Source organism: Carassius carassius, chromosome 1 (genome assembly GCF_963082965.1).
Source record: "Carassius carassius chromosome 1, fCarCar2.1, whole genome shotgun sequence".
Lineage (NCBI taxonomy): Eukaryota > Metazoa > Chordata > Actinopteri > Cypriniformes > Cyprinidae > Carassius > Carassius carassius.
The window spans coordinates 29,555,985-29,580,583 of record NC_081755.1 but is presented as its reverse complement, the minus strand read 5'-3'; the positions used below and the strand labels follow the sequence as shown (position 1 = coordinate 29,580,583).

General features: G+C 36.0%; 2 protein-coding genes across 2 annotated transcripts; both read right to left on the bottom strand.

Annotated features, from left to right (window-relative positions):
- Positions 1-831: 831 nt before the first annotated feature.
- On the bottom strand, positions 832-17,455 carry LOC132144570 (H(+)/Cl(-) exchange transporter 7-like). Its single transcript, XM_059555142.1, has 25 exons — positions 17,153-17,455; positions 16,540-16,614; positions 15,267-15,332; positions 15,045-15,110; positions 14,462-14,594; positions 13,855-13,964; positions 12,850-12,930; positions 12,610-12,672; positions 12,445-12,528; positions 12,274-12,367; positions 12,045-12,109; positions 11,797-11,913; positions 10,980-11,034; positions 10,805-10,865; positions 8,762-8,903; positions 8,537-8,630; positions 5,451-5,623; positions 5,239-5,290; positions 4,962-5,089; positions 4,675-4,760; positions 3,479-3,611; positions 3,336-3,395; positions 3,085-3,261; positions 2,642-2,722; positions 832-1,813 (listed from the first exon to the last, which is right to left on the bottom strand). The coding sequence occupies exons 1-25, from the start codon at positions 17,258-17,260 to the stop codon at positions 1,727-1,729; spliced, it is 2,391 nt and encodes a 796-aa protein (XP_059411125.1). The 5' UTR covers positions 17,261-17,455; the 3' UTR covers positions 832-1,726.
- Positions 17,456-18,705: 1,250 nt separating this feature from the next.
- Positions 18,706-19,510, bottom strand: LOC132125090 (pentraxin-4). The gene is given in 4 exon segments (XM_059536700.1): positions 18,706-18,857; positions 18,860-19,112; positions 19,114-19,296; positions 19,373-19,510. Coding segments are annotated over 4 exon segments (702 nt in total). The 5' UTR covers positions 19,487-19,510.
- Between the last annotated feature and the right edge of the window lie 5,089 nt (positions 19,511-24,599).

Here is a 24,599-nt window from a genome sequence, read left to right as displayed (position 1 = left end):
ATTAGTCATACAATTCCACCATTTTGTTTTTTCAGGTAGCTCACAAGAATGTACCATTGTTGTATACAGATGAACTTGAAAAGGTTAAGTACATCTTAGTCATGTAGTGTTGTTGCCTTGGCAAATTGAAACATGGGCTAGGTTTCCTGAAGCACTTAACAGAACATCAGTCACATAACATACACATAATGCACTTTCCTCAAAATCACTAATATCTAGGTTGTGAAAACATGTATAGCCAAAGACTTAGCCTGCTCATAAATTCATCTACTGAAACAAAATCGGTGACTTATAATCCACGTTTACTAGCTTTGAAGCCATCTTTATGATAGTAGACTCAAAAAGGTTGACAATGAACTTTTTACAGATATACACATAAAAGAAAGAACCAAAGATATTGTCCCTTTCTTGAACTAAACACAGATGTTGATCCAAATCAGTCATGATCCTCTGAGAGTCACAGAAGAGGCCTGAGGAACTCATTCGTAGATTCATAGCTTTATTAGTTCACAAAGATGTTCAAAATGGTTATAAAACTCTCCTTTTTTTTACTTCAAATCAATTTTTTACTTCAAATCAATCAAAATATCATTAATCAATAAAAACAAATAATGTTGGCTTTAAACAATGAATCATAGAGTCTACACGTCAAACTTTATATCACACAAACAAAACAGGAAGTAGTGTTTATACGCTTCATCCGATGTTCAGTTAAATAATGTTTGTTGCAATCACCGCCTGGCAATTATTTTAGCATAATCATCTTTGACTGCTCAATACTGTGATTTGTATGTTTATTTTAAAGTATAGATTTTCACAGAAAACAAATGCAGCTCGAAGCAGAAAATTCACATTGTGTAGACACGAACTACCCTCACAAAATGTACTCCATAAAACCTCTAGCTGTAGTTTTAAACTCGTACTAAAACTTGCCAGAGCCAAGAGGCTTGTGAAAAATAGGATTTATGCATTTAATTTTTGGGCCCGATCCACCCTAACAGATTTAATACCAATTCAATAGATAAAACAGCACTAGGTAAACAAAAACGTAATGAACCATATTTGCATGTCTGTAACACTATAATATGTAGTAGTGCACATCACCAACAGGTTTCTTATCAAGAAGTACCTATTTTGTTCCATATCAGGAAACTTGCTTGAATTGTCCTTCATGTTTATAATGAAGAGCTTACTTAGAGCTAAAAACACTAGATCGGTTAAGCATTCGCAAGAGAGTATTCAAAACCACAGCCTTGCTGAAAATGAGAAATAAAAAATGCATACTGACACACTGTTATGTCAATATACATTAGCATTGGCATGACACATCTCTAATGATAACTAGCCATGATAAACATGTAAGGTGACACAAATTGGTGCTTTTGGAGAGGCGCATAAAGTGAGGGCTCCCGAAAAGCTCATCTAGTCTAAAATATTATAATTGTAATAAATAAACAGTCTCGTTGTGCAAAACTAACATAATGTGCTCATACGCTGTATTTCTACAGGCAAAAACAAACGCATAGCTTACTGTGTGATAACGGAGCAAAAATGTATTTTTCAAATAATCAAGCCCTTAAAATACTGAACTTCAGACAAACGGTGCATGTTGCAGTGTTGTTTGTGTTTGTGATCTTTGACATGAGAGACTCTGACCAGCCCCTGAGTTTTTAAGGTCCAGTGCTGGTGCTCTGAAGACAGGGTCCGGGGTGAACATGACGACCAATCACGTCTGAGCCAGCTGAAGCTCCTCCAGACCATCTTTACCCAAATGATAGCGGGCTAGATCTTTCCTGGTCACCAGTCCCACAACCTTCACATCCAAAGCACAGGGAATCAGAAACTCATAACATTACTGTGGATGAATGAAATTCAGAACAATATCACCGCCATTTATGACTGATACAATAAGCTGTTCATTATTTTGATGTTATTGCAGATAGCCGGTAAATAAACTGGTCAATGTACAAATTTTATATTATTTCCTCTATAATATTATTTTTCCTCTATGTAAATTATACAAATAAATAATAAAGATTATTTTTATAGCACTTTTCATTAGTAAAAGCTCAAGTGCAATACAGCACTGCATAAAAAAATAAAAGCACAACACTGACAATGTGATCACACCGTATCAATATCAATACATATTTAAATCAATATACTCAAAAGCAACTTTAAAAATATATGTCCTGACTATTAATGCTTGAAGTCAGTCTTAGATAAAAAAAAAAAATAATAATAAAAAAAAAAAAATCAAATTAATATAAGTAAACACATCGTAAACAGATAAATAAATACAATAATTTAAATACTGTAAGTATATTTAGCAATGCCACCATTAAATGTGCTGTATATTAAAAAAATATATATTCTAAAGATTTGACAGTTTTATATATATATATATATATATATATATTCACACTTTTTAAGTGTAAGATAACAGAAAACTAATCTAAATCTAAAACTCAAGAAAGTGGACATGCAAAATTAAATATCACATACTGATCAACACAGATAAAAGAAACACTATTATCGGCCTGTAACAATTAATAATACTAGTATAGTGCTACTATTTTGTGCATCTCTAAAGATGAACTGCAAGTTAGAAGTAGTAACTGAACCAGAATAAACCACTTACCCTGTTTTCATCATCAACCACCACCAGGTGTCTCAGTCCTAGCGCCCGAAACAATTTAAACACGCGGGGGAGTGAAGTCTCCTGAAAACAAATATCAATGACTAAACAGTTATTACTGCAGATGACTAAGGCACATGACAACTGAAATACACTTTCTGATGCCATTTTCACAGTTCATCAGTAAATGTCATGTGAGGATTGAGTTATTTCAGCTGGGTGTGACAGTGGCGTTCTATTTAAAGCTCTGGCACTGCATCATAACTCAAAGTATGAAAGCTGACAACTGGAGAGCTTCCAGTATCCGTATCAATTTATTTTACTTCCTATTCCATTGTTATGGCATTATTAATATCACATAAACTTTCCCAAATGGCATGTAAAAACACAAATACCATCAGTGGGCGACTGCTGGCCAGAATATGCTAGCATGTAAATTAACTGACCTGAGGCACAGTGTATGGGGTCGGGTTCATGAACTCGGTGAGGTCCATCATGCACTCCCTCTCGTCCTGAGAGACGTGGATGGACTGGATCGGGGGGAACCGCGGATATGCATCTCTGAAGTCCTTCAGCTGTAGCTTCCTTTGGCTGAGACGTGAAGACGCCCTTTCCACAAACACCTGAGACACAGACAGAGGGCCGAACTTCGAATGGGTTGTAGTAACAAGGATTAAAGTAATTGAGTTTTTCAGACCTTGTGTTTGAGAAGAACAATGAGCTGAGAGCGAAGAATAAGTCCACAGATTTTTCCTGGCTGTGAAAAGAAGACAAGCAAGTGTAGTTTTTATTCAAAGTGAAATATACTAGCAGGAACGACAGGATCAGAGGTCATGTCACCTCGTCGTTCTCAGTAGTGTGGGCCACCACTGGGAAGCCGTTGTGATTGGTGGATGTGTTGCTGAGAACGTCTACAATTCTCCCGACTCTCTCCACTCTGTTGAAGCAGGTGACTGGAGAGCTCATGACCTCTCTGTGGGGAAAACATCAACACACAAATGACTTCTTGAAACATCACCAGGGTTTTTTTTTTTTTTTGAATGATTTAATATTGTGAAACATTTACATTGTGTAATTTTATATGTGCTTTTTTTCTATTTATAAAAATGTACATAACTCATTAAACAATGCTTAACATGTTTATTTCAGTTTTAGTTATTTTATTTCAGCTATTTCACTTAACTTGTTTAATTTCAGTTAGATGCCAAGGCAACAATTATAATTCTCTTTCAATTTCTCATTTAGTTTTTTTATGTTTTTCGTCTAATATTACATTTTATTTAATTCAGTTAATGAAAACAATTTTAATAATAATTGTAGTTTTGGTGAACTACAACAATTTTGCACTACACTATTGGTTGACGAATATATTTCTGCTTTGCTGATACAAGCTGGAAGCGGGACTTTTATTTTGGCAGTGCTGAGAACGCCTGTGCTCAGACTCACAGAAGCACACGTTCTCCATCTTCATAAGTTTATGGTCTTCATCGGTTCGGTCTAATAATTGAAAGGTAAATACTATAATACTATTTACATATACTGTCAACATTCAGTAAACACACACAAAAGTCTATGAATACTTAATAAACATATAATGCCACATATTTTTGCAAACTTTGGCAAATACTATAACAGGATTACAGAATCAACAAGGTCCTATTTAAGGTATAAATCTGTTCATTTTACAGATTTTTTTATATATTTTTTTCAAATTTTCGAAACTGTAAAAATTTATTTTTAATGCATGTTTTATCTAGTAACTTATAACAGGATAAAAGAATCAAGAATCATGCTCTGTGAAATATCAGCATGAGCCATCAGAGAATCCTTATTGGTCAACCACAACACTACGCCTAAAAACCTCAATCTGAATGAAATTCAGGTTTATTTAATTTATTATAAAACATCGGATATTATTTTTGTTCTCTCACCTGAGACAGGAGTTATGATTACGTGTAATGTTAGATGGTTGTGTGAATTTCCTGGCAGCTCAGCCTGAGAGTCATATGACATGTAATGCTGGAGGGTGTGGTTACCTGGCCGTCAGCCAATGAGAAGTAGGAGGAGCATCCCAATGGAGGAAAGGAACACTCTGCAGCTTAATATGGATGTCATACAGGCCCTATAAACAACAAAAACCAGTCAGACAAACGCACACACTTGCTTCATGCTCTAATAACACAAATGACATGCATGCATGACTAATGCTTCACAACACCCTTAAAAAAAACAGAGCGAAAACAAACAAAATCTGTGATTTGGAAAAACAAATCAGCAGCTCTCAAGAAACAAAGATAGCCATGTCAGGTATTCTGCTTCTCACCTCTATAAAGTAATCGCCAACAATCTTGGCAGTCATCAGCACAAGCATGATGGGAAAGCCATAGGTCACGTTCCCGGTGGCTTCGACCATGATTACGGTGAGACTGAGGGTCATTCTGACAATGCCACCTGTCCAATTAACACAACCAAACCATACTTGTTATTGGCGACATGTACTTACTTCACAGAGATGCAGTTAGGAGAACTATTATAAACTGTAAGACAGATTAAAGAGCATCTAGTTACTCTAACATCACGCTAAAACATCAATAACTCACCAAGCTGGGCAGCAGCTCCTATCAGAGCATATTTCCCAGGATCCGCCCAAATCTGTCAGTTTAAGAAAACATGTCAACAGCACAGTACAGCTAGTCTGTTTTAAATTAAGCTTTATTTTTCTCAGATTTGTTGTTAAAGATTCATTAAAAATGTAGGTGGAATAAAAAAAAAGAAAGGTATTGGAAGCAGAGAAGTGGAAAGCTGCACTTACTGACTGGCTGGAAGTAATGGTAGACAGAAGGATCCCAAATAGTCGTCCCCAGGCTGCTCCAATGAGCAGAGACGGGATGAACACTCCTGCGGACACCGTCAGACCATACGTCCAGACAGCCAGGGCGAAATAGACCAGAGTGAAGACCCCCAAAGTCAAGGGGTTGTAAGATCCTGAGCCAGAGATATTCTCATTATTAAAACAAAAATAGATTGCAGTGGCCTTCAGAAATGTTGGGCAGCCAGGTTAGAAGGCATGGCTTTAGACTGGGACTGAAGTCTTAATGATAGACTGACCAGTTATGGCCCATGTACCAGGTATACAGTAATGGGATTCATAAAAACGTATTACTTATTTAAGTCCCGCTCTCCTTGGTTAGATTCAAGTATTAATATTAGAATTTTTGCAACGTTCTATTTGGTTTTCATTTATTTATTTTATATATATTTTATACAAACATTTAGGATCAGTAAGATTTTTTTATGTTTCTTAAAGAAATTCCCTATGCTCGTCAAGGCCGTAACTATTTGATCAATAATATAGAATTGTTTTTTGTTTTTTTTATTATTATTGCAATTTAAAATAACTTTTTTATATGGTTTTCGTAATATACTTAAAAATATAATATATTACTGTGAACAAAGCTGAATTTTCAGCATCGTTACTCAGGTCTTCAGTGTCACATGATCCTTCAGAAATCATTCTAATACACTGATTTATTATCAATGTTGGAAAAAGTTGTGTTGCTTAATAAAAACTAAAGTTAAAAAGACCAGTGTTTATTGATTTAATTCAGTACATTTGTTTCTTTTTTTTAAAGACATTATTTAATTCAGCAAGGATGTGTTGAATAGATAAAAGGGACAGTAAAGACTTCTATTGTTTGAAAAGACTTCTATTTGGAATAAATGCTGTTCTTTTTAACTTTTTATTCATCAAAGAATCAAAGAAAAAACATAACACAGGTTCCAAAAAATATTAAGCAGCACAACAGTTACAACACTGATGATAAATCATCATATCCGAATGATTTCTGAAGGATCATGTGACACTGAAGAAAGGAGTAACGGTTGATGAAAATTCAACACTCCGTCACAGAGCACGTGCCTCATGAATTAACTTATCTGAAAGCATCTTCTACATGCCCTAAATGAATGTAAAATACATCCATATAAATCACTCCATATACAATCTGTAGTAAGGTAAACATCTGTTCCCTTTCCCTGTTCACGTCGGTGACGGTGACCGAGGAACTGGGATGTGACATCTCTGTTCCCTCCTTCAGGGAACGAGGGTTGCACAAGTAACCGAGACAGCTTTTTTAATCATACTATTAGGCTGATGATACACGGGGCAACTTTTGAGCAATTCTGCTGCTCAAGTTTTGCTTAGGCACTTTCCACTTGAAAATGGGTAACACATTTCTATCTGGATATTTCAGATCAGTTGTAGGCCCTGTGTTTCACCTGCTTGCCCATTGATGGCAACACTGCTCAAAAAGATCATCAACCTTAAAGGGGTACTCACGAGCAAGCAGCGTACACTCTTCTGTGTCAGCCGCGCCACAAGGATACGCTTTCTATGTGTATTTACGCTTTGATTTGAAAGAAAACAGCTGTGCAGCAGATGACACAGAAGAGCTTAAGCTGCCTGCGTTCAGCTCATATTCTCCAAAATGGTGCTATGGTGATGTGGAGAGACACAGAGGAGAGGAATTGTTGAATAAAGTCGTTATTTTTGTTTTCTTCTCTTACAAAAAGTATTCTTGTCGCTTCATAAGGTTACGGTTGAACCACTGAAGGCAGATGGACTATTCTGATGATGTCTTTCACACTTTTCTGGACCTTGACAGTGTAATTTACTTGGCAGTTTATGGGACAGTCACAAGCCTCCCGGTTTTCTTCCAAAATATCTTAAATTGTGTTCTGAAGACAAACAAAGCTTTTATGTTTGGAACAACTTGAGGGTAAGTGATTAATGACAACATTTTCATTTTTGGGGTGAAGTATCCCTTTAATCATTCCAACTATAGGGGGCAGTATAGTTGCCACAAGCAGAAACATAATATCAAAACCATACAAATTATATAAAGTGATATATTAATCATATTAAAAAAATCATAATTCTGATTTTAGGAAATAATATAATCATATTACATTCTAACGCATTAACAACTTGCCACATTTAAAGACCAAAAATGGTCATGATAAACTTTGGCCACTGTTTATTTGTGATTTTGCTCATTTAAGTCCAGTGGCTATGCACAGACTGTTGTGCACTCACTGCACTCTGGGAAAGCGATCAAAGATGGCTTCTCTCCAGAGCGTAGGAGGATTTTAGCTGCCTGTCAGCTGGCCTGTCCCCAGCTTGTAACTCTAAATCTGCTTTGGCAGACACATGCATGCAAACATACACAGGCTAAAAAACATGCAGAAACAGCACATAACAGCTGAAGAAGGGTTCGAAGGCGTAATGTTTTGATTTCAAGTTTGATAAGATCTCCTTAAACGCATTCCCAAAACCGTCCACACCTAGTCCCAGCCTCAGAAGTCACGCCCAAGGATCGTTGGCTGAACGGCTGATGCATACAGCACACAAAAGTGAAAACACTTCAGGAGTGTCGAAGTCGTCATCGGATTGGTTGAATTCTACAGGATTTCTGCGAGACGTGTGTGTCGCGTTCTTTAACGTTCGCCTGGAAACAAAAAATGTTGTGGCGCCAAACCCCCTCACGAAAGAAGAAAGCCATCGTGTTTAAAACTGTGATGAAAAGCGCTTATCAGGATCAACTAAACGCCGGATTCTCAAAACTATATGAAATATTTAAAGTTTGCGGCACAGAATCTTTAAAATATGTCCGATAGTTTTACACATCAGTCTGTTATTATGCCGACATTTCTACGCCCCGAAATGTGACGCTGAACGAAACGAACTGTGATTGGTTGTTTGACATGTCGGTCTAATGGCCTCATGGGCGGGCCTTGGCCAATGAAATCTGCCATGGATTCCAGACCTTCAGCCGTCAGTCTGAAAGTCTGGCTATGCGAGACTAGTCCACACCCAACCACACCCTCGCTGAGACACACCTGGAGGGTTGTGAAACAGACTCCTCACACTCCGCTCAGGGGTGTTGAAGAAGGCGGTGGCCATGGAATTATATTCACCATCAGCACAGAAGAGCTGTAAATGAACAATATAACAAATCACGTTTCTGTTTGGCATTGCTGACTATATTCTGGTCAAAGATCAGTTCAGCTTAGCAATTTATTATTTAAGTAAACATCTTGATGGCCCAGTAAGTAAATAAACACCTGTAGGGTATACTCCTCAGTGTTGTCCTGTCCCAACGGCTGACAGTCATTGGAGAAATAGATCATAGCAAAGGAAACTGTAGCAGTCACAGCGGCAACCAGCATAGCCTCCATCACCTGCAGGCACGGCCGGTGGACGTACCTGAGAGAGAGAGAGAGAGAGAGACAGAGAGAGAGAGACAGAGAGAGAGTTGCAGCACAAAATGTAAAAATTACATACTGATTTTTAAAATGTTTTTAAAAGTTGTCTATGTTCACCAAGGCTGCATTTATTCAAGGGTGGAAAAACAGCAATATTCTAAAATATAATCATAATTTAAAATATACTTTTCTTTCATTTTCCTGCATTTTAAAATGTAATTTATTCCTGTGATGCAAAGCTGAATTTTCAGCATCATTACTTCAGTCTTCAGTGTCACGTGATCTTCAGAAATCACTGTAATATGATGGTTTGCTGATCAAGTAACATTTCTTATAACTATAAATATGGAAAACAGTTTTGCTGGTCAATATTTTCCTGGAAACATTATATTTTTCAGGATTCCCTGAGGAATAGATAGCTCAGGAGAACGTAGTTACATGATGAAATAGAGATATTTTGTATCTTAGTTGTCACTGTTTCGTTTCTTAAAAAAAACTGAAATGACTTTTCTAAAACCAATATTAATATTGGAGTCACCTTTAAAAAAAAAATTTAAGTTTTGTTAAATGTTATACTCAATACTACATTTTCAAAAGGATGTTTTGTTTTCAGTATCATCTTTTTCTCGCTTTATATTAAACGCCTTACAACTTCCTTTACTTGTTGGCCTCGAATCACAGTTTTCAGTCATGTGACTGGCTCAAAGTCCTAGAGGGCAAAACACCCACAGAGCTGCAGCACAAGGCTGTCAATTCTCCATCTGTGTCCAATCCACAAATATTTAGAGCACCTCTCAAAAGAATAAAACAAAGATGTGAAAACACATTTTCTATGGGAAACTTTGCACACTGCATTTATATTCTGGGTTCATCTGCTTGCTCGTACAAAGAATGCATCTTCAATAAAGTGTTTACTGATTTTTGCCTTTAATATCAGTGTCTTACTACATTACTACTGAATGCAACCCTCGTAAAAAATTACTGGTGGTCAGTGGAGGAAAGCCTTGTTTTGCCCTCCGGGTGGGCGTTCCTGTAAGGGTGTGAAGTCACATGAAAACTATGAATTTGACATTTGGGAGTAACCCAGAAAACTGTCACATGACGTGATTGATGTGTAATAGTCTTCAGACACATTCCATTGGCTTTTGCTTAGTAAAACACCCAGTAATACACCCAAACTGTGACAAAACATACTCATTGACCAATCATTTAGCACAGCGGTCCCCAACCTTTTTAGCGCCAAGTGTCAGACAATATTTTCCCACACTGGGGGTTTAAAGTGTAACGGATAAATACAACAAAATAAAATGATACGACTGGCATAAAAAAAATACTGTGGTATATTGTAAATATAATCATAAACATGAATCCACTGTGTATTCGTATGCAAAGTTATTAGCAGCATCCGCGTAACATCGCACCAACAACATAACATCCTTTCTGCCCCCTAATGAATCAATTTTACAAACCATGTTTTTGTCTCATCCTGAATCACTATGGTACACCTATAATAAGTGTTTATATTCAGACTATTTTAGTCTGGTTGGGGTCGGCAACGCTGCAGAGTAGCACAGTACCTGTGTGACTCGCCATAGATGTAAACAGAGAGAAGTAACTCCGGCTACAATGTTCTTCCGCCAGACGCGAGCGCCAAATGTTACCGACTGCAGCTTTAATGTTTAATTTTATTTATTTATTCTCTCTTGTGCTGCCTGGTACCAAATGCCGCACGGACCAGTACCGGTCTGCGGCCCTGGGGTTGGAGACCGCTGATTTAGCAAACTCAAGATTTTGCAGCAACTGTAACCTATTGTTAAGTTGTTGCAAAAAAAATAAAAATAAAATTAAAATGGCCAAAATACGGACTAGATGCACTGAATATTCAATAGATTGCAATCCTACCTTATTCTGAAAATTGTTAGCCAATAATTGATGATATTGAACAATGCTCCAAGCACCCCTCCTGGAAAATGAAACGAAAAAAAAAAGGAATGATTCAAATGGTATGAACTTCCACTTAAATTTTGTAAAAATAAAAAGTATATTTTATGCATGGACAGAGTGATGTGCCCCTCACCTAAAGCTCCCATGATAATGAAGAGTGGAATTTCATATAAATTATACTGTACACTCTAAAAGAAAGAGAGGAAAAAAACAACAACATCATCAAATTCAGTTCAGGAATGTTCTGATGTTTTTTTTTTCCTTTCTTGTGATATTTTGTACAGCTTCAAGGGTCAGTTACACTTTAAACAGATTTTTCTTTCAAATCTCAGTGCTGAGTTTAAAGTCCCTGTAAAGTCAAATTTAAGTATGTGTTCTGAGTTTTATTAGCCACCCAGCAAAATTCGAATGATAAAAAATGCCGGTAAGTATATAAAATAAGCTATCAAAATCTTGAAAAAATGAGCAGTAGTCTCAGCTCTCAAACGCTGGGGGCGTGTCCGCTGGCTGGGCTGAAACCACGCCCACTCGCGGGAAAGCTGCAGTCGCCACACTCAACTGTCACTGCTACAGCCGGAATGGATGCTCCTGACAGCTTAATTGGTTGTACAAAACCATATATGTTTAAGTATATCGTAGTAACTCGTGGTTGAGCGGTGAACTGATGCGAATGTGCTCGATATATATTGTTAGGGGCGGGCCAGGAGTTCAGGGGAATGCAGTGCGTCATCAATCCCCCACCCAAGAAATCCAGATAACAGCAATGTTGAGAAACTGTTTAGTGTTCAGTGTTTTACAGTTCACAGTCTTTGTAATATGTTTTAGCAATACATTTCTAACATGTATAATGTGTTTAGACATTTTTTTAAATTGCCTTTACAGGGACTTTGGCAGCTAATAAAGGGAAAGAGCGTCACAGTAACTGAAAGAGACACAGAGAGAGAACTTACATCACTGTCAAAGCGACCAAAGTTAATCAGACCAGGGCTAGACAGTTCTCCGGGCTTCCCATGGTAAATACTCAGGAAAAAGTTCAGTGTGAAGGAGGAGATCATTGAAGCAAAGAACTAGATCAAAAACAAAGCAGAAAACAGAGCAGGACTGCCTTGAGGGGTTTAAACGCTTGAACGTTAAAACAAAAACTGAAACAGACAGTGCTCTCTAATGAGAAGCCAAGCTCTTATTCACAATCACTCACAATTCTCCACGTCAGCATCTGGTTCCAGAAAGACGCGCCTTCCTCTAAACTGAACAGAACCCCACCTGTGCCGAAAAACACGATGAACCAAAGATGATCTTTGACAATCTTATCCAAGAACCAGTTTAGGGAAGTTTGAACTTTCATTCAGAGGATGAAATGTGACATTGGTTTGGCATAATCCCATGTACAAATATAGATATTTAAAATGACTTTCTGCATGTCTCACCAACAGGTGCTCCAAAGGCAGCGGAGACTCCAGCCGCTGCTCCTGCCGAGACAAAGTCTCTCTTCTCGGTGTCCCTGCGGAAATACTCAAATATCTGCGGGAACAGAAACTTGCAGTCAGGCTCTGTGTTTACTGTAAGATTCAAGAGTCCTAGCAGTACAGAAAACTGACCTTAAAATCTTTTTTCAGTGAAGTGCTTCTGCCTTGAGAGACTCCTGCGGCCACCACTGCTCCCGAGTGAATCATGGGTCCTTCCTGTGAGGGGAGAGCAGCTGCTGAGTCCAACAATTAGCTTATTAATATCATTAACCCCAGCTGACTGTTTCTCTACTGTACCTTTCCAACAGCGAGACCTCCAGCAACTGAGCAGATCACACCAAAGACCTTTATCGCCAGAGTCTATGAACATGGGAGAAAATGATTGTTATGGAGATCTATTATTCATCTATACATCTAAGCCATCTATATCTACCGGCTATAATTATATATACATATACATATACCTTTTTTTAACCTTTTTGTTCAGTTAAAAATCATGCAGCCTTGTTTTTCTAATAGAGAAGCTTAAGCTATCACCTTTAGTCGAACAACACAAGGGATCTTTACTCCATTCAGGTAACATTTGATTTGAGGAATTCCACTTCCTGCTGCAACGGGCTGAGAGAAAACAGACTAATCATTTTCAAAGTAAAATAATATACACCTACTTAATAAACACTACAATGTACTCTACAATTGAAAGCTTCTTTTTTATGTTTAAAGTCTCTTATACTGACCAAGGTTGCATTTATCGGATACAGTAAAACCAGCAATATTGTGAAATATTACAAAATTAAATTGTAATAATATATTTAAAATTCTATCTATTTGTGTGATGGTTAAGCTGAAGATTTAGTAGTTATTAGTCCAGCCTTTAGTGTCACATAAACCTTCAGAAATTATTCTATATAAATGTACTGATTTGCTGCTCAAAACAAAAACTTTTTATTATTATTATCAATGTTGAAAACAGTTGTGCAACTTAACAGTTGTGTAGAAACAGTGAACTCTATAATAATGCATCCTTGCTGAATAAAAATACAAGTTCTGTCAAACGATTAATCGCGATTAATCAGTTTAAAGTTTTTACTTTCAAAATAAATGTATATATAAATACACACACATGCACGCATATATTTCAGAAAACAATGTTATGTTTATTTATTGAATATATTTATTTATAATAGAAATTATATGAATACAAATAAATTCATGTAAATATAAAAAAAAATACACTGTATGTGTGTGTGTGTATTTATAGCTACATAATAAATATACACAGTGCACATACATATATTATGCAAACAAAAACCTTTATTTTCGGATGCGATTAATTGCGATTAATCGTTTGACAGCACTAAAAAAAATACCAAAAATTAATTAATAGTATTCTAGTCTGCTATTCTGAACATAGCCAAATTCTGCTTTCTGCTTGGCGACATATCATTGAAAAAGCAGAGTGATTTCTCTGAAGTGATACTGAAGCACAGAATAGAAGCAGAAGCCACACAAATCTCATTCTGACAGGAAGAAAACGCTCACCTCAAAAAAAGCAACAGGGATAGCACCAACCATGACGAAAGCAGAGTTCAGCACTGCCCACAGTATGAGAGAGATGGACAGGCCTCCAAACTCTGTGAATTTCTCAATGTCTGAACATCTAGTTAAAGACGCTCTGAAGCTAGGAAGAAATTAATAGCACACAATGACACTTAATTAGCCTGACTAAAACTTTCCTTGCAATTTAATGAAGACTTTTCATTTAAAATGTTGATTAGTCTGACTGTACTATAGCACAGTACTATAAATATTACTGAGCTTTATTACTTAATAATACCATGAATAAAGTGTCTTTGTACCAAACATCAGCTACTGATATTTTTTTCCAGGAATATAAAAACATTTTAATTTTGAAATTATTCATAATCTAATGAAATTAGATTCATTCTGTCTGTGTCGGTGTAGATCTGGATTGCCGTGCATCTGTTTAAATGCAAATTATTCCTGTAGTAACAATGGAAATAGATTAAACAAACATTCATATTATAAAATAGCATGAAATGAAATTTTTTTGACAAACACCATTTTTTTGAGTGCTTTATGTAAGAAGCTGATCATGTTAGATGGATGATTGACAGCGGAAGGATACTTTGTTTGACTGCAGAGTACTTATAACCAGCTAATTCCTCCACAGCGATGTCTATCATGCATGCGATGAGACCAGTGAGAAACCCAATCAGACCGCAGATCACCCATCGCCTGATCTCCAGACATCTGAAACCCTACGGTTAAGAGAAATAAACACGTTTTTTTTTTCTGTCAGTACACTGAATGAACAACTAATAAGTGGCAACTGTTTAAAGCTCTTCAACTAATGCTCAAAATGTTTGGCATGACATTAATTTTGGGTCAAGCCATTTTTGGAGAAAACTATGAAAACTATGTGCAATGCACTGTAAGTTGTGTTGCAGTTACAATGCATTGATTTAGAATTATTATTCATTATACAGAAAATAATGTGCTTGAAAAAGAAACCAAGGTGTTTCAGGGTTGAGTTAATACAAAATATATACATAAAGCAACAATTTAAAAAGAGCACAAAAGATTGTGAAATGCCCCACAATTTTGGACCAGCCACTTAAAACTGCAAACTGCACATGATCCACGTTAACCGTGAAACTTTCCCCACAGACACAGAGCCAGAGTTTGTCGTCTCTGATGGTGCCACTGACCATGTGACTCATCCGCCTCTCTTCCTCCAGAAACAACTGATTCTCGCTGTTATCATAATCAAGACTCTGAAACACAAAATGCACTAGGTTTGAGATTTTACATCACAGCTCTTCAGAGACAGTTTATTTAAAGTGTACATGTTGTATCTTGTCTGTGGTTTTTAACAGACAATCAATTGAAAGAGGAAAGGGTGACTGAAGGTCAGGCCTAGATTCAATTACCTCATATTTGAGGGACAGCAGCTTTTCGTTGTGAGGGATTTCCTTCGGTCGACTTCTCACAATGTCCTGTATGATTTGGGAAAAACAGACTCAGAGTTGACATTCATCAAGGGCCTATACAGTAATTCTATGCTTGTGCAATCAGAACAGAACAACACTTTATTTAGCTACATCAACTCTTTGCAGCCATGAGCGAACCTGACCTCATGCCAACATGTTAGAAACATAAACTCACAAATGATCAAGTACATTGTATGCCTTTCCCCCGATAAATTATTTTTATAAAATGCAGGCTGAAGAAGCTGACGAGTCAGGCATTTTTAATAAGTCTCTAGTAGAGCTGGGCAATGATTAATCACGATTAATCACATCCAAAATAAACATTTTGTTTTGTACATAATATGTGTGCATTGTGTATATTTGTTATGTAAATATAAATACACATGCATGTATATTTGAAAAATATATTAAATATAATATAAATTAGATAAACATAAATTTATACATGTAAATATTTTCTGAATATGTATTGTATGTGTGTGTCTTTTTATATACATAATAAATATACACAGTATACACACACATATGTGACCCTGGACCACAAAACCAGTCTTAAGTGTCAACTTTTCTAAATTGAGTTTTATACATCATCTGAAAGCGGAAAGAAATTAGCTTTGTATTGGTGTATGGTTTATTAGGATCAGACAATATTTGGCCGAGATACAAATATTTGAAAATCTGTAATCTGAGGGTAAAAAAAAATTCAAATATTGAGAAAATCGCCTTTAAAGTTTTCCAAATGAATTCTTAACAATGCATATTACTAATAAAAAATTAAGTTTTAATATATTTATGGTAGAAAATGCACAAAATATCTTCATGGATTTTTGGCATAAAAAGAAAAATTGATAATTTTGACCCATACAATGTTTTTATGGCTATTGCTACAAATATACCCAAGCGACTTAAGACTGGTTTTGTGCTGCAGGGTCACATATTACGCACACAAAAACTTTAATTCTGGATGCGATTAATAATGATTCATCATTGGCCATCACTAGTCTCTAAACAAAAGGCCTGATTTGAGGAGAGATTTAGACTACACTCATGCACTATCCCAGGATTCAAAGCATCAAAACCAAAAAAAATTAAATTAAAACTGAAACTGTGTCAAAACAATGAAGCACTTTTCTGGACCGGAATGAAGGCTTTTATGTCTGTATATCCAACATTTTGTTTTTACTTGTCTTTAAAAAAAAGAAATTGATTTTACCTCTTCATGTGTGATGTCCTCCTCAAGGTCCACAGCGCTCAGCCTGCCGATGTGAAACATGCCTCCCCCGGAAGACTATGAACCAAATACATTACATTTCTCAAGAACCTACTTTAATTTAAGAGTCACTAAACAGTATGCATGTGCCCCAAAATAATAATAATAATAATAATAATAATAATGCTATAAAAAAACAAATGTTGTTGGTACAAGTTTTGGTGACACTATCAGGAATATCTAGGTCACATGTGCTTGCAGTTTCTTTGCAGAATAAGAGGGTTAATAGAAATGGAGTTGCAAAACACCCTGTAACTTGGCAGTAGCTAAAGTTCTTACTATGGTTTACAAGATTCACAAGGGTTTACACTCTAATAACGTTTGATAACTATTTTGTTTTCATTTCAACGATGTAATAATAGAAGTTAGTGCAAGTGTATTATCATGCTTTCTGTGTCTTTAAGTCAGCACGCCACCTTTGCATTTTTAACAACCATGCTTTATTTAATAAGCAGGGTAAGTATTTCATATATGCAGAAGTCAAAACCTTCCAGATTGATTGCCAAGTGCTGTTTTGCAGTCTGCATGTTTTGCATGGCCTGTGTGGTAACGTTACCTGTCTGCTGTTGTGTTTCCCGTCCTCGGCTCCGTTCAGCAGCGGTGCTCTCTCCCCGCGATCATCGCCTCGGCTGGACCATGACACTTTCTTCGCGATGTTGGCCATGTCTGCTTTGACAGTTAAGTATGCATCAAACCTGCTAACTTCTAAACTACTGCGAACACTTCTTCCCCATGACTAACAATCATAAGAGATCTGGTGACGAGTGTACGGAAAGCACAGAGGTCCAAGAAAGAAAATCGGTTTCAAAGGAAGTCTGGGAAATGTAGTTCACAGTTGGGTTGTACGGTACAGAGATGATATTGTTCTGTCAATGGTTAAAACCTGTTTTTATACAGTCTGTGGTTAAAACAGAGATGGTCCTCACTGCAGAACACAAGTCCAGGGGGCGTGGTCCCAGTCCAACTCCTCCCACCTTAGATATAAACCTACCCCATCTCCACCCCTGATCCCTACACCTACCAATCTCCACCTGTAGATGTGGATCCAACCACGCCCCGTGCGGCCACTGTTAAAACATGCTCAGAACTGTCCTATCATATATTTTAGATTATATTAACTCCGTTAAACATCACATAATTCTTTACCATTAGAGTTACCAAAAGTTAAAATAATTAACTAAAATAATGTTTCCAACAACAGGTTTCTCAGATTGATTGGTTGATTGATTGATTGATTGTTTGATTGATTGATTGACTGACTGATTGATTTTAGGACAGCTATTTTACTTATAGCCTATCCTTCAGGTAATACTGACATTATGCATGTTAATTAGGTAAAACAAAACCATACAATAACACTTTACAATAATTATACAGTGAGCAACAATAGTGATGTTCATCAAAAAGAAAACAAAGACACTGCATTTGTTCGTATATTACTGAGAGTTTGACAAAAAGCATTTTTGATATGATCATTTTTTTTTTAATATATAATTTCTCATTGAACAGTGCCGTGTTACTGATTTGTTATGATTTGGGAACTCACAGTGAGCATGGCAGTATAAAAAATGTGTGTTTTGTATGAGTGTGGGTATATATTGTCTTACAGAGATCTATATGTCTAGATCTGCTGAATAAAAAACCAGCATATGCTGGTTATGTTTTGAAGCATGGCAGCTGGTTTGAGCTGGTCCTGAGCTGGTTCTGTGCTTAGGACCAGCTTAGCACATGCTTCATCACATACCTAACCAGCATATGCTGTTTTTTTTTTTTTATTTTTTTTTTCAACAGGGTATATTTACATTTGCCTTTTGGAGTCTGAAAAAAAAAACTTACATGAAAAGTTAAGTTTTCTTGTGTCATTATTTGATACTTTTGCAAAACAAGAAATAGTGCATGGCCTTCACACTATGTGCTGACAGAATGTAGACTGCACAAACCAACAAAAATAAGATGTATATTTATTTATAGCAATGTTCTTAAAATTAAAAGTAAAAAGTTTAATAAGACCAACTATGTCAAATATGATCACAGAATATATGAACTGTTGTTTTATCAAAATAAATGGAAATACAAAAATAATCTGTGATACAGAAGTGTTTTTCTGGCTCATCTGTTGTGCTCCAGACACTCACAGGTAATATGTTGAACAGAGCCAAACATCTGGTCTACATCATCCAGGCTGAGCTCTGCTCCTCGTGAAACCCCTTTGCCAGAAGCTAGTCCAGACACTTCCCCAGGGTTCAGGCTCCTAGTCCACAAAAGCCTGCCAGTCTGCCCACAAATGCTTCAGCTTCATCAAAATCTCCTCCAATCGAATTCTGCTCCTGTCCCAGGATCATAGAGCCCCCATGAGGGATCTCGTAGCCTTTCTGGAACTTGGATTCAGTAGATATGAGATGATGGCCTTCAATGGAGGACCAGATGATGCATAAATGGTGCCAGTGGCCATCCAGGACATTTTGTAAAGATAATTCACGATACGCTGGATCTCCAATCACAAAATTCATAACTCTTAGTCCGGGATTTGAGGGAATTCAGGCTGTGCTCTGTCTTTGCCTTAAATGCGCGGAGCTCTCTGGAGATCCTCTCAAACTGCTGACTCAAAACTTGGAATCGCGAGTCTATGTTATTTGAAATGTTGTGCTTTTCAGCAATGCTCTGAAGATGAGTGAAGGTCATCTGTTGAAATCTCTTGAACTAGGATTGGAGGAATTATATGTTACAGATACATGCAATGTGATATTTGAAGACAGTTTGTTTAAACATAACAAACCTCCTGATTCAGCCTCCTCAGTCTTTGGTGTAAGGGATTATGTTTCTCAGCTGCTGCTCCTCTCCGTGTCCAGGTCACAGGCATTAGCAGGAAGATTACAACCATTCTGTTCATGGCTGCTTTATGTCCTTTACAGGCGTTTCAATAACCTGATCTTATAGTTTTGAAAAACTCAAGCCTAAAACAGTTTGTGTAGGTATAGTACACCCTCCTATCCTTGGATGCGCTGAATAAGATTGCTTTTTTCTTTGGTACAGTGGCCAACAGGGAAACTAAAACATGACTAAATGGATTTCACAGACCCCAAACAGAAACACAAACAAACACTTACGCAAAAACATGGATGGACAGGCAATCTTAAATACTGGTCAAATATAATAGATGAAAAAAAAAACTGTCAACTTGTCATATCTCAATTTTCAACCATTGCATTTTATTCTGTGGACAAGAAATATGTCTGTATAATAAGATGTGTATAAAAAAACAGCAGAAAACATCACTATCTATAACAATACAACATATAAACATTTCAATATGATTAACTTTTATATAGCAGACAAATTTAAATGATGAAAGCAAACACATATGAAACCTAACATTTGAGCTAAATTTACAGGTTCAGCTTCCCCTATAGTTAAGAGGTGGTAAAGTTGCTTAGCAATTGAGAAATTGCACTCAGATGATATGCAGTCAAGGATCATGTTTCTGAATTTGACAATGCATTTTCTGTGCGGCCAACACCCAAAAAACAACCTGACGGAATTATACAAACTGGATCCTGAGCTGTGATTTCTTTGGCACTAAATTTGAAGCTGATCATCTCAAATATTTACATTTAATTAATTTCGGTGCAAATAGATTTAAATTGATAAAATAATAACTTAAGTTAATAAACTAGCTAAATCAAATAAATCATAGAATAAAGGCCAAATAAATATTTGTAAGGATAAAACATGTAAAAGGCTTGATACTCATGTAACTTATAAATCCAGAATATCTTAGCTTGAAACAGAAAGCTGACTGACTGTGTAACACAGATTGAAAAGAACTGTTATCTCTTTAAAGTGAGGTTTAAAGTCCTCTCTTTGTTGATGGTGTTTGAAAGTGGATGACATTTTTGCTGTGTTTCTGTTAAAAGACAGGAACAGGAAAGATAGGGGGTTCAAATATATCTATCTATCTTAAAAAATATAAAATCAGACTTTTGCACTGTGAATACTTGAGAGAATAGAGTTTAATAACTGATTCTGCAAAATAAATGCTACTTTTTTTAGACCGAATATTATTACAAGAAAATACATTTCAAATGTAATTTGTTTTACATTTTAAGACTTAACCTAGACATAATACATAACCAGTAACAAACAGTAACACATTTAGAACAAATAAATACTACAATATGCACACACACACACACACACACACACACACACACACACACACACACACATATATATATACATGTATAGACACATAATATGTAACTTCTCATTCTTAATCCTTAAATCAAATTCATTATAAGATGTTTATTTTCTCTGCATTCATCTCTGCATTCTCTGCAAATAAAGTCCATGATGACTGATGATAACACAGAGACCAAAAAAGATCGACCAAAATGCTTTAGAGTTATCAGTGTCCTCTTCACCACACTATAAGAAAAAAACCTGCAGAAAATCTGCAAAAGTACTGGTAATTTTCCAAGTAAACATATATTTCCTTTAACCTTAAAACACAGCACCATGCAATGCAACGTAACTCAGAATATGGGGAAAACACCTGTGAAAAATCATTAAAAAAAATTCCTTCATATTAACAGTTGATAGGGCGCTGTTTTTACAAACTTTTCTCGGAGTGCAGGTCTTTAAGGTAATTTGTCATTCTATGCTTTATGTGAATTGCAGACTCTAAACTCTTCTTCTTGTTGTCTTTCTACTCAAATTGTTTCTTAGTTGCAACCACACCCTTGATGCATGATGACTTTCTCAAAAGTTGTAAAATCTTTTCAAAACATCTCCTGTGAATCTGTTTAGTAAGGAACTGACTTTAACAAAAAGGACAAACAGATGCCAACTTTTTCGTGTTTCTACTGTATTTTCTGACTTCATCCGGTCTAGCTTCTTAATTTTTCTTTATGAAGCACTGAACACTTTGAAAATCCAGTTTGGGTACCTATTGCATGCTTTTTTATGTTGCTACTGCAAAATATAGCAATCAGCTGATTGAGGACGTCTCTTTTATTACATGGCTTATCGCTTTTTTACCTGCATCAACAGCAATAGAGAAATAGATGTTCAATAATAAGTCCATTCTGAACAATAATCAGAATACCATCTGTCCATTAAGTGATATAGTTATTAATTATTTTGACTGGAGCTTGTTTATAGTTGCCAAGCAATGCAGTAACTTGTTGTGTTCATATAATCTATGTTCACACTTGTGTTTTTATAGTTTTGTATCAGCTTTGAACACAGCCCATTCATTTAGCATACAGCAAGTGAACAATGGCCTTAAGACTTTACGTAAAGGTTTTGGAACGTGCGTTGCTTCAAAAAAGAAAAAAACCTCACATAATACTATTAACTTCCCATCTTGTGACCTTTTGGTGCATTGATGTTTTCTTTTTCTTTTTTTTGTGGCAATGTATGTGGGTTTTGAAACAACTTATGTCACACTAAAACGACTTTAAACATGATTTTCTTTGGTGATTTAAGGCTGTTCAGGATCCATTACTCAATTTGTAAGTGTCACATGATCCTTCAAATTTTATATAAAATTTATATAAAATTATATATCAAATTTTTATATATTAAATTTTTATTTTAATATGCTGATTTAGTGCTCAAGAATTCTAGTTTTCTCAGTTGCTTTGGTGCATTTCTCAAATTCTTGTTCAACCTCCACCTCATCTAGTCACTTGTGCACATCATTAAAGCAGTTTCTCTTTCTTTTGAACAAGTTGTGATTGCTTTGTTACATTCATGCAACTGATTATGCACATTTGTATGCAATTTCCTCCATTATCAGTTGTTATTGTCATGTTGCTCCAAATCTCTGTGCAATACCCTCAGATCATTAGCTAATTGTATAAGTCATTAAATTCAAAATGGTTGATCTGTAAAGCAGATTTTCTACACATTTTTTATAGTACTTTTTTTTATAGTATTTATTTTTTATATACTTTTTTTTTGCCATGAATTGTGCAGGCGATTCTTGACTTTCAGTAATGAAGAGAATGTATATCAACCAATGAAAAATCAGTTCTCTGAAATAGCTCAAGGGTGCATCTCGTGAACCTTCAATTAGAAAGCATATAGACAGAGGACAAGAGGAAAACACAAGGGTTACAGTACCAAATCTCACAATGGACTTTATTTTGTATTTTCGCATTTGTGTTCATATTTATTTTTCTTTTCTATATCACAATGACTTTGTAATGTGTGTGTGTGTGTGTGTGTGTGTGTGTGTGTGCTCTTGTTTTTGTGACATATCAGGACACAACTCTGTATAATGACATGGGTATGACACAGGCATTACAAGGAGAGGGTGACTTATGGGGACATAACCCATGTCCCCATTTTTCAAAACACTTATAAATCATACAGAATTAGTTTTTTGAGAAAGTAAAAATGCACAAAGTATCATGTGAGGGTTAGGGTTAGGTGTAGGGCCATAGAATATACAGTTTGTACAGTATAAAAACCATTACGCCTATGGGATGTCCCCACTTTTCACAAAAACAAACGTGTGTGTGTGTTTTGTAAAAGTGTAACTGTAAATCCTATCCAGTCTCTTTCAATCAATATCCCACATACAGTAATGTGTAAATTTGTACTTTTGAAATGGATATATGGCATACATAAGAAGTGCAGGCTTCTGAATTTCAATACAGTAACTGTCATCCAAACTCTTGCCATAGTTTACATCTAGTTACATTAACAGAGATGACAACTGACAACATTACTAAGCATTTTGATTGCTAACTTTGTGAACAATGACACAATGACTTTTCATTCTGATGGCACTGATATGTTCATTGACATATTACTTTCTATTGAGAGATGAACTAAAGATTTTGAGTAAGCAACAGGCTTTTGCAGGTAATCCATTGTGTAGTGCTATTTGTACAAATTGTTTTGAGAAATGCACAGAAATGTCTTCTTTACAAATATTAAGAATGATTCGAGAAATGACTGAGAAAAACTGTATTATAAATGTTGAAATCAGTTGTGCTGCTTAATGTAAAAAAAAGTTCAAAACAACAATTTATTTGAAATTATAACATTATGTTGATATTGAGCGTGGCTTTTGGTCCATTTAATGCATTTTTACTGAATAAAAGTCTTAATTTCTTTAATAAAAAAAAAAACAAAAAAAAACTTGGTAGTGTATATATTGCACATATACAGGTGCTTCTCAATAAATCAGAATGTCGAGGAAAAGTTCATTTATTTCAGTAATTCAACTCAAATTGTGAAACTCATGTATTAAATTCAGTGCACACAGACTGATGAAGTGAAAGTCTTTGGTTCTTTTAACTGTGATGATTTTGGCTCACATTTAACAAAAACCCACCAATTCACAATCTCAGTGAATTAGAATATGATGACATCAGCTAATCAACTCAAAACACCTGCACAGGTTTCCTGAGCCTTTAAAACGTTCTGTGACAATCATCGACACCCTTCACGAGGAGGGTAAGTCACAAAAATGCATTGCCAATAAGCTGGCTGCTACATTTAACAAAAAAGCACTAATTCAATATCGCAACAAATTAGAATACATCATAAAACCAATAAAAAAAATTGTGAATTGTTGGCCTTCTGGAAACTATGTTAATTTACTGTACATGTACTCAGTATTTGGTAGAGGCTCCTATTGCTTTAATTACTGCCTCAATACGGCGTGTCGTGGAGGTGATCAGTTTGTGGCACTGTTGAGGTGGCATGAAAGCCCAGGTTTCGTTGACAGTGGCCTTCAGCTCATCTGCATTTTTTGGTCTCTTTTTTTCTAATTTTCCTCTTGACAATAGCCCATAGATTCTCTCTGGGGTTCAGGTCTGGTGAGTTTGTTGGCCAATCAAGCGCACCAACACCATGGTCATTTAACCAACTTTTGGTGCTTTTGGCAGTGTGGGCAGGTGCCAAATCCTGCTGGAAAATGAAATCAGCATCTTCAAAAGGCTGGTCAGCAGAAGAAAGCATGAAGTGCTCCAAAGTTTTTTGGTAAA

Excerpts from the sequence above, each read along its gene's own strand:
- LOC132144570 (XM_059555142.1), bottom strand. The coding sequence starts at position 17,260 with ATGGCCAACATCGCGAAGAAAGTGTCATGGTCCAGCCGAGGCGATGAT. Across the intron at positions 12,931-13,854 it reads TCCCTGTTGCTTTTTTTGAG|CCCGTTGCAGCAGGAAGTGG; the intron begins GTGAGCGTTTTC and ends GTTTTCTCTCAG. Across the intron at positions 5,291-5,450 it reads CCATTACTTCCAGCCAGTCA|ATTTGGGCGGATCCTGGGAA; the intron begins GTAAGTGCAGCT and ends TTAAACTGACAG.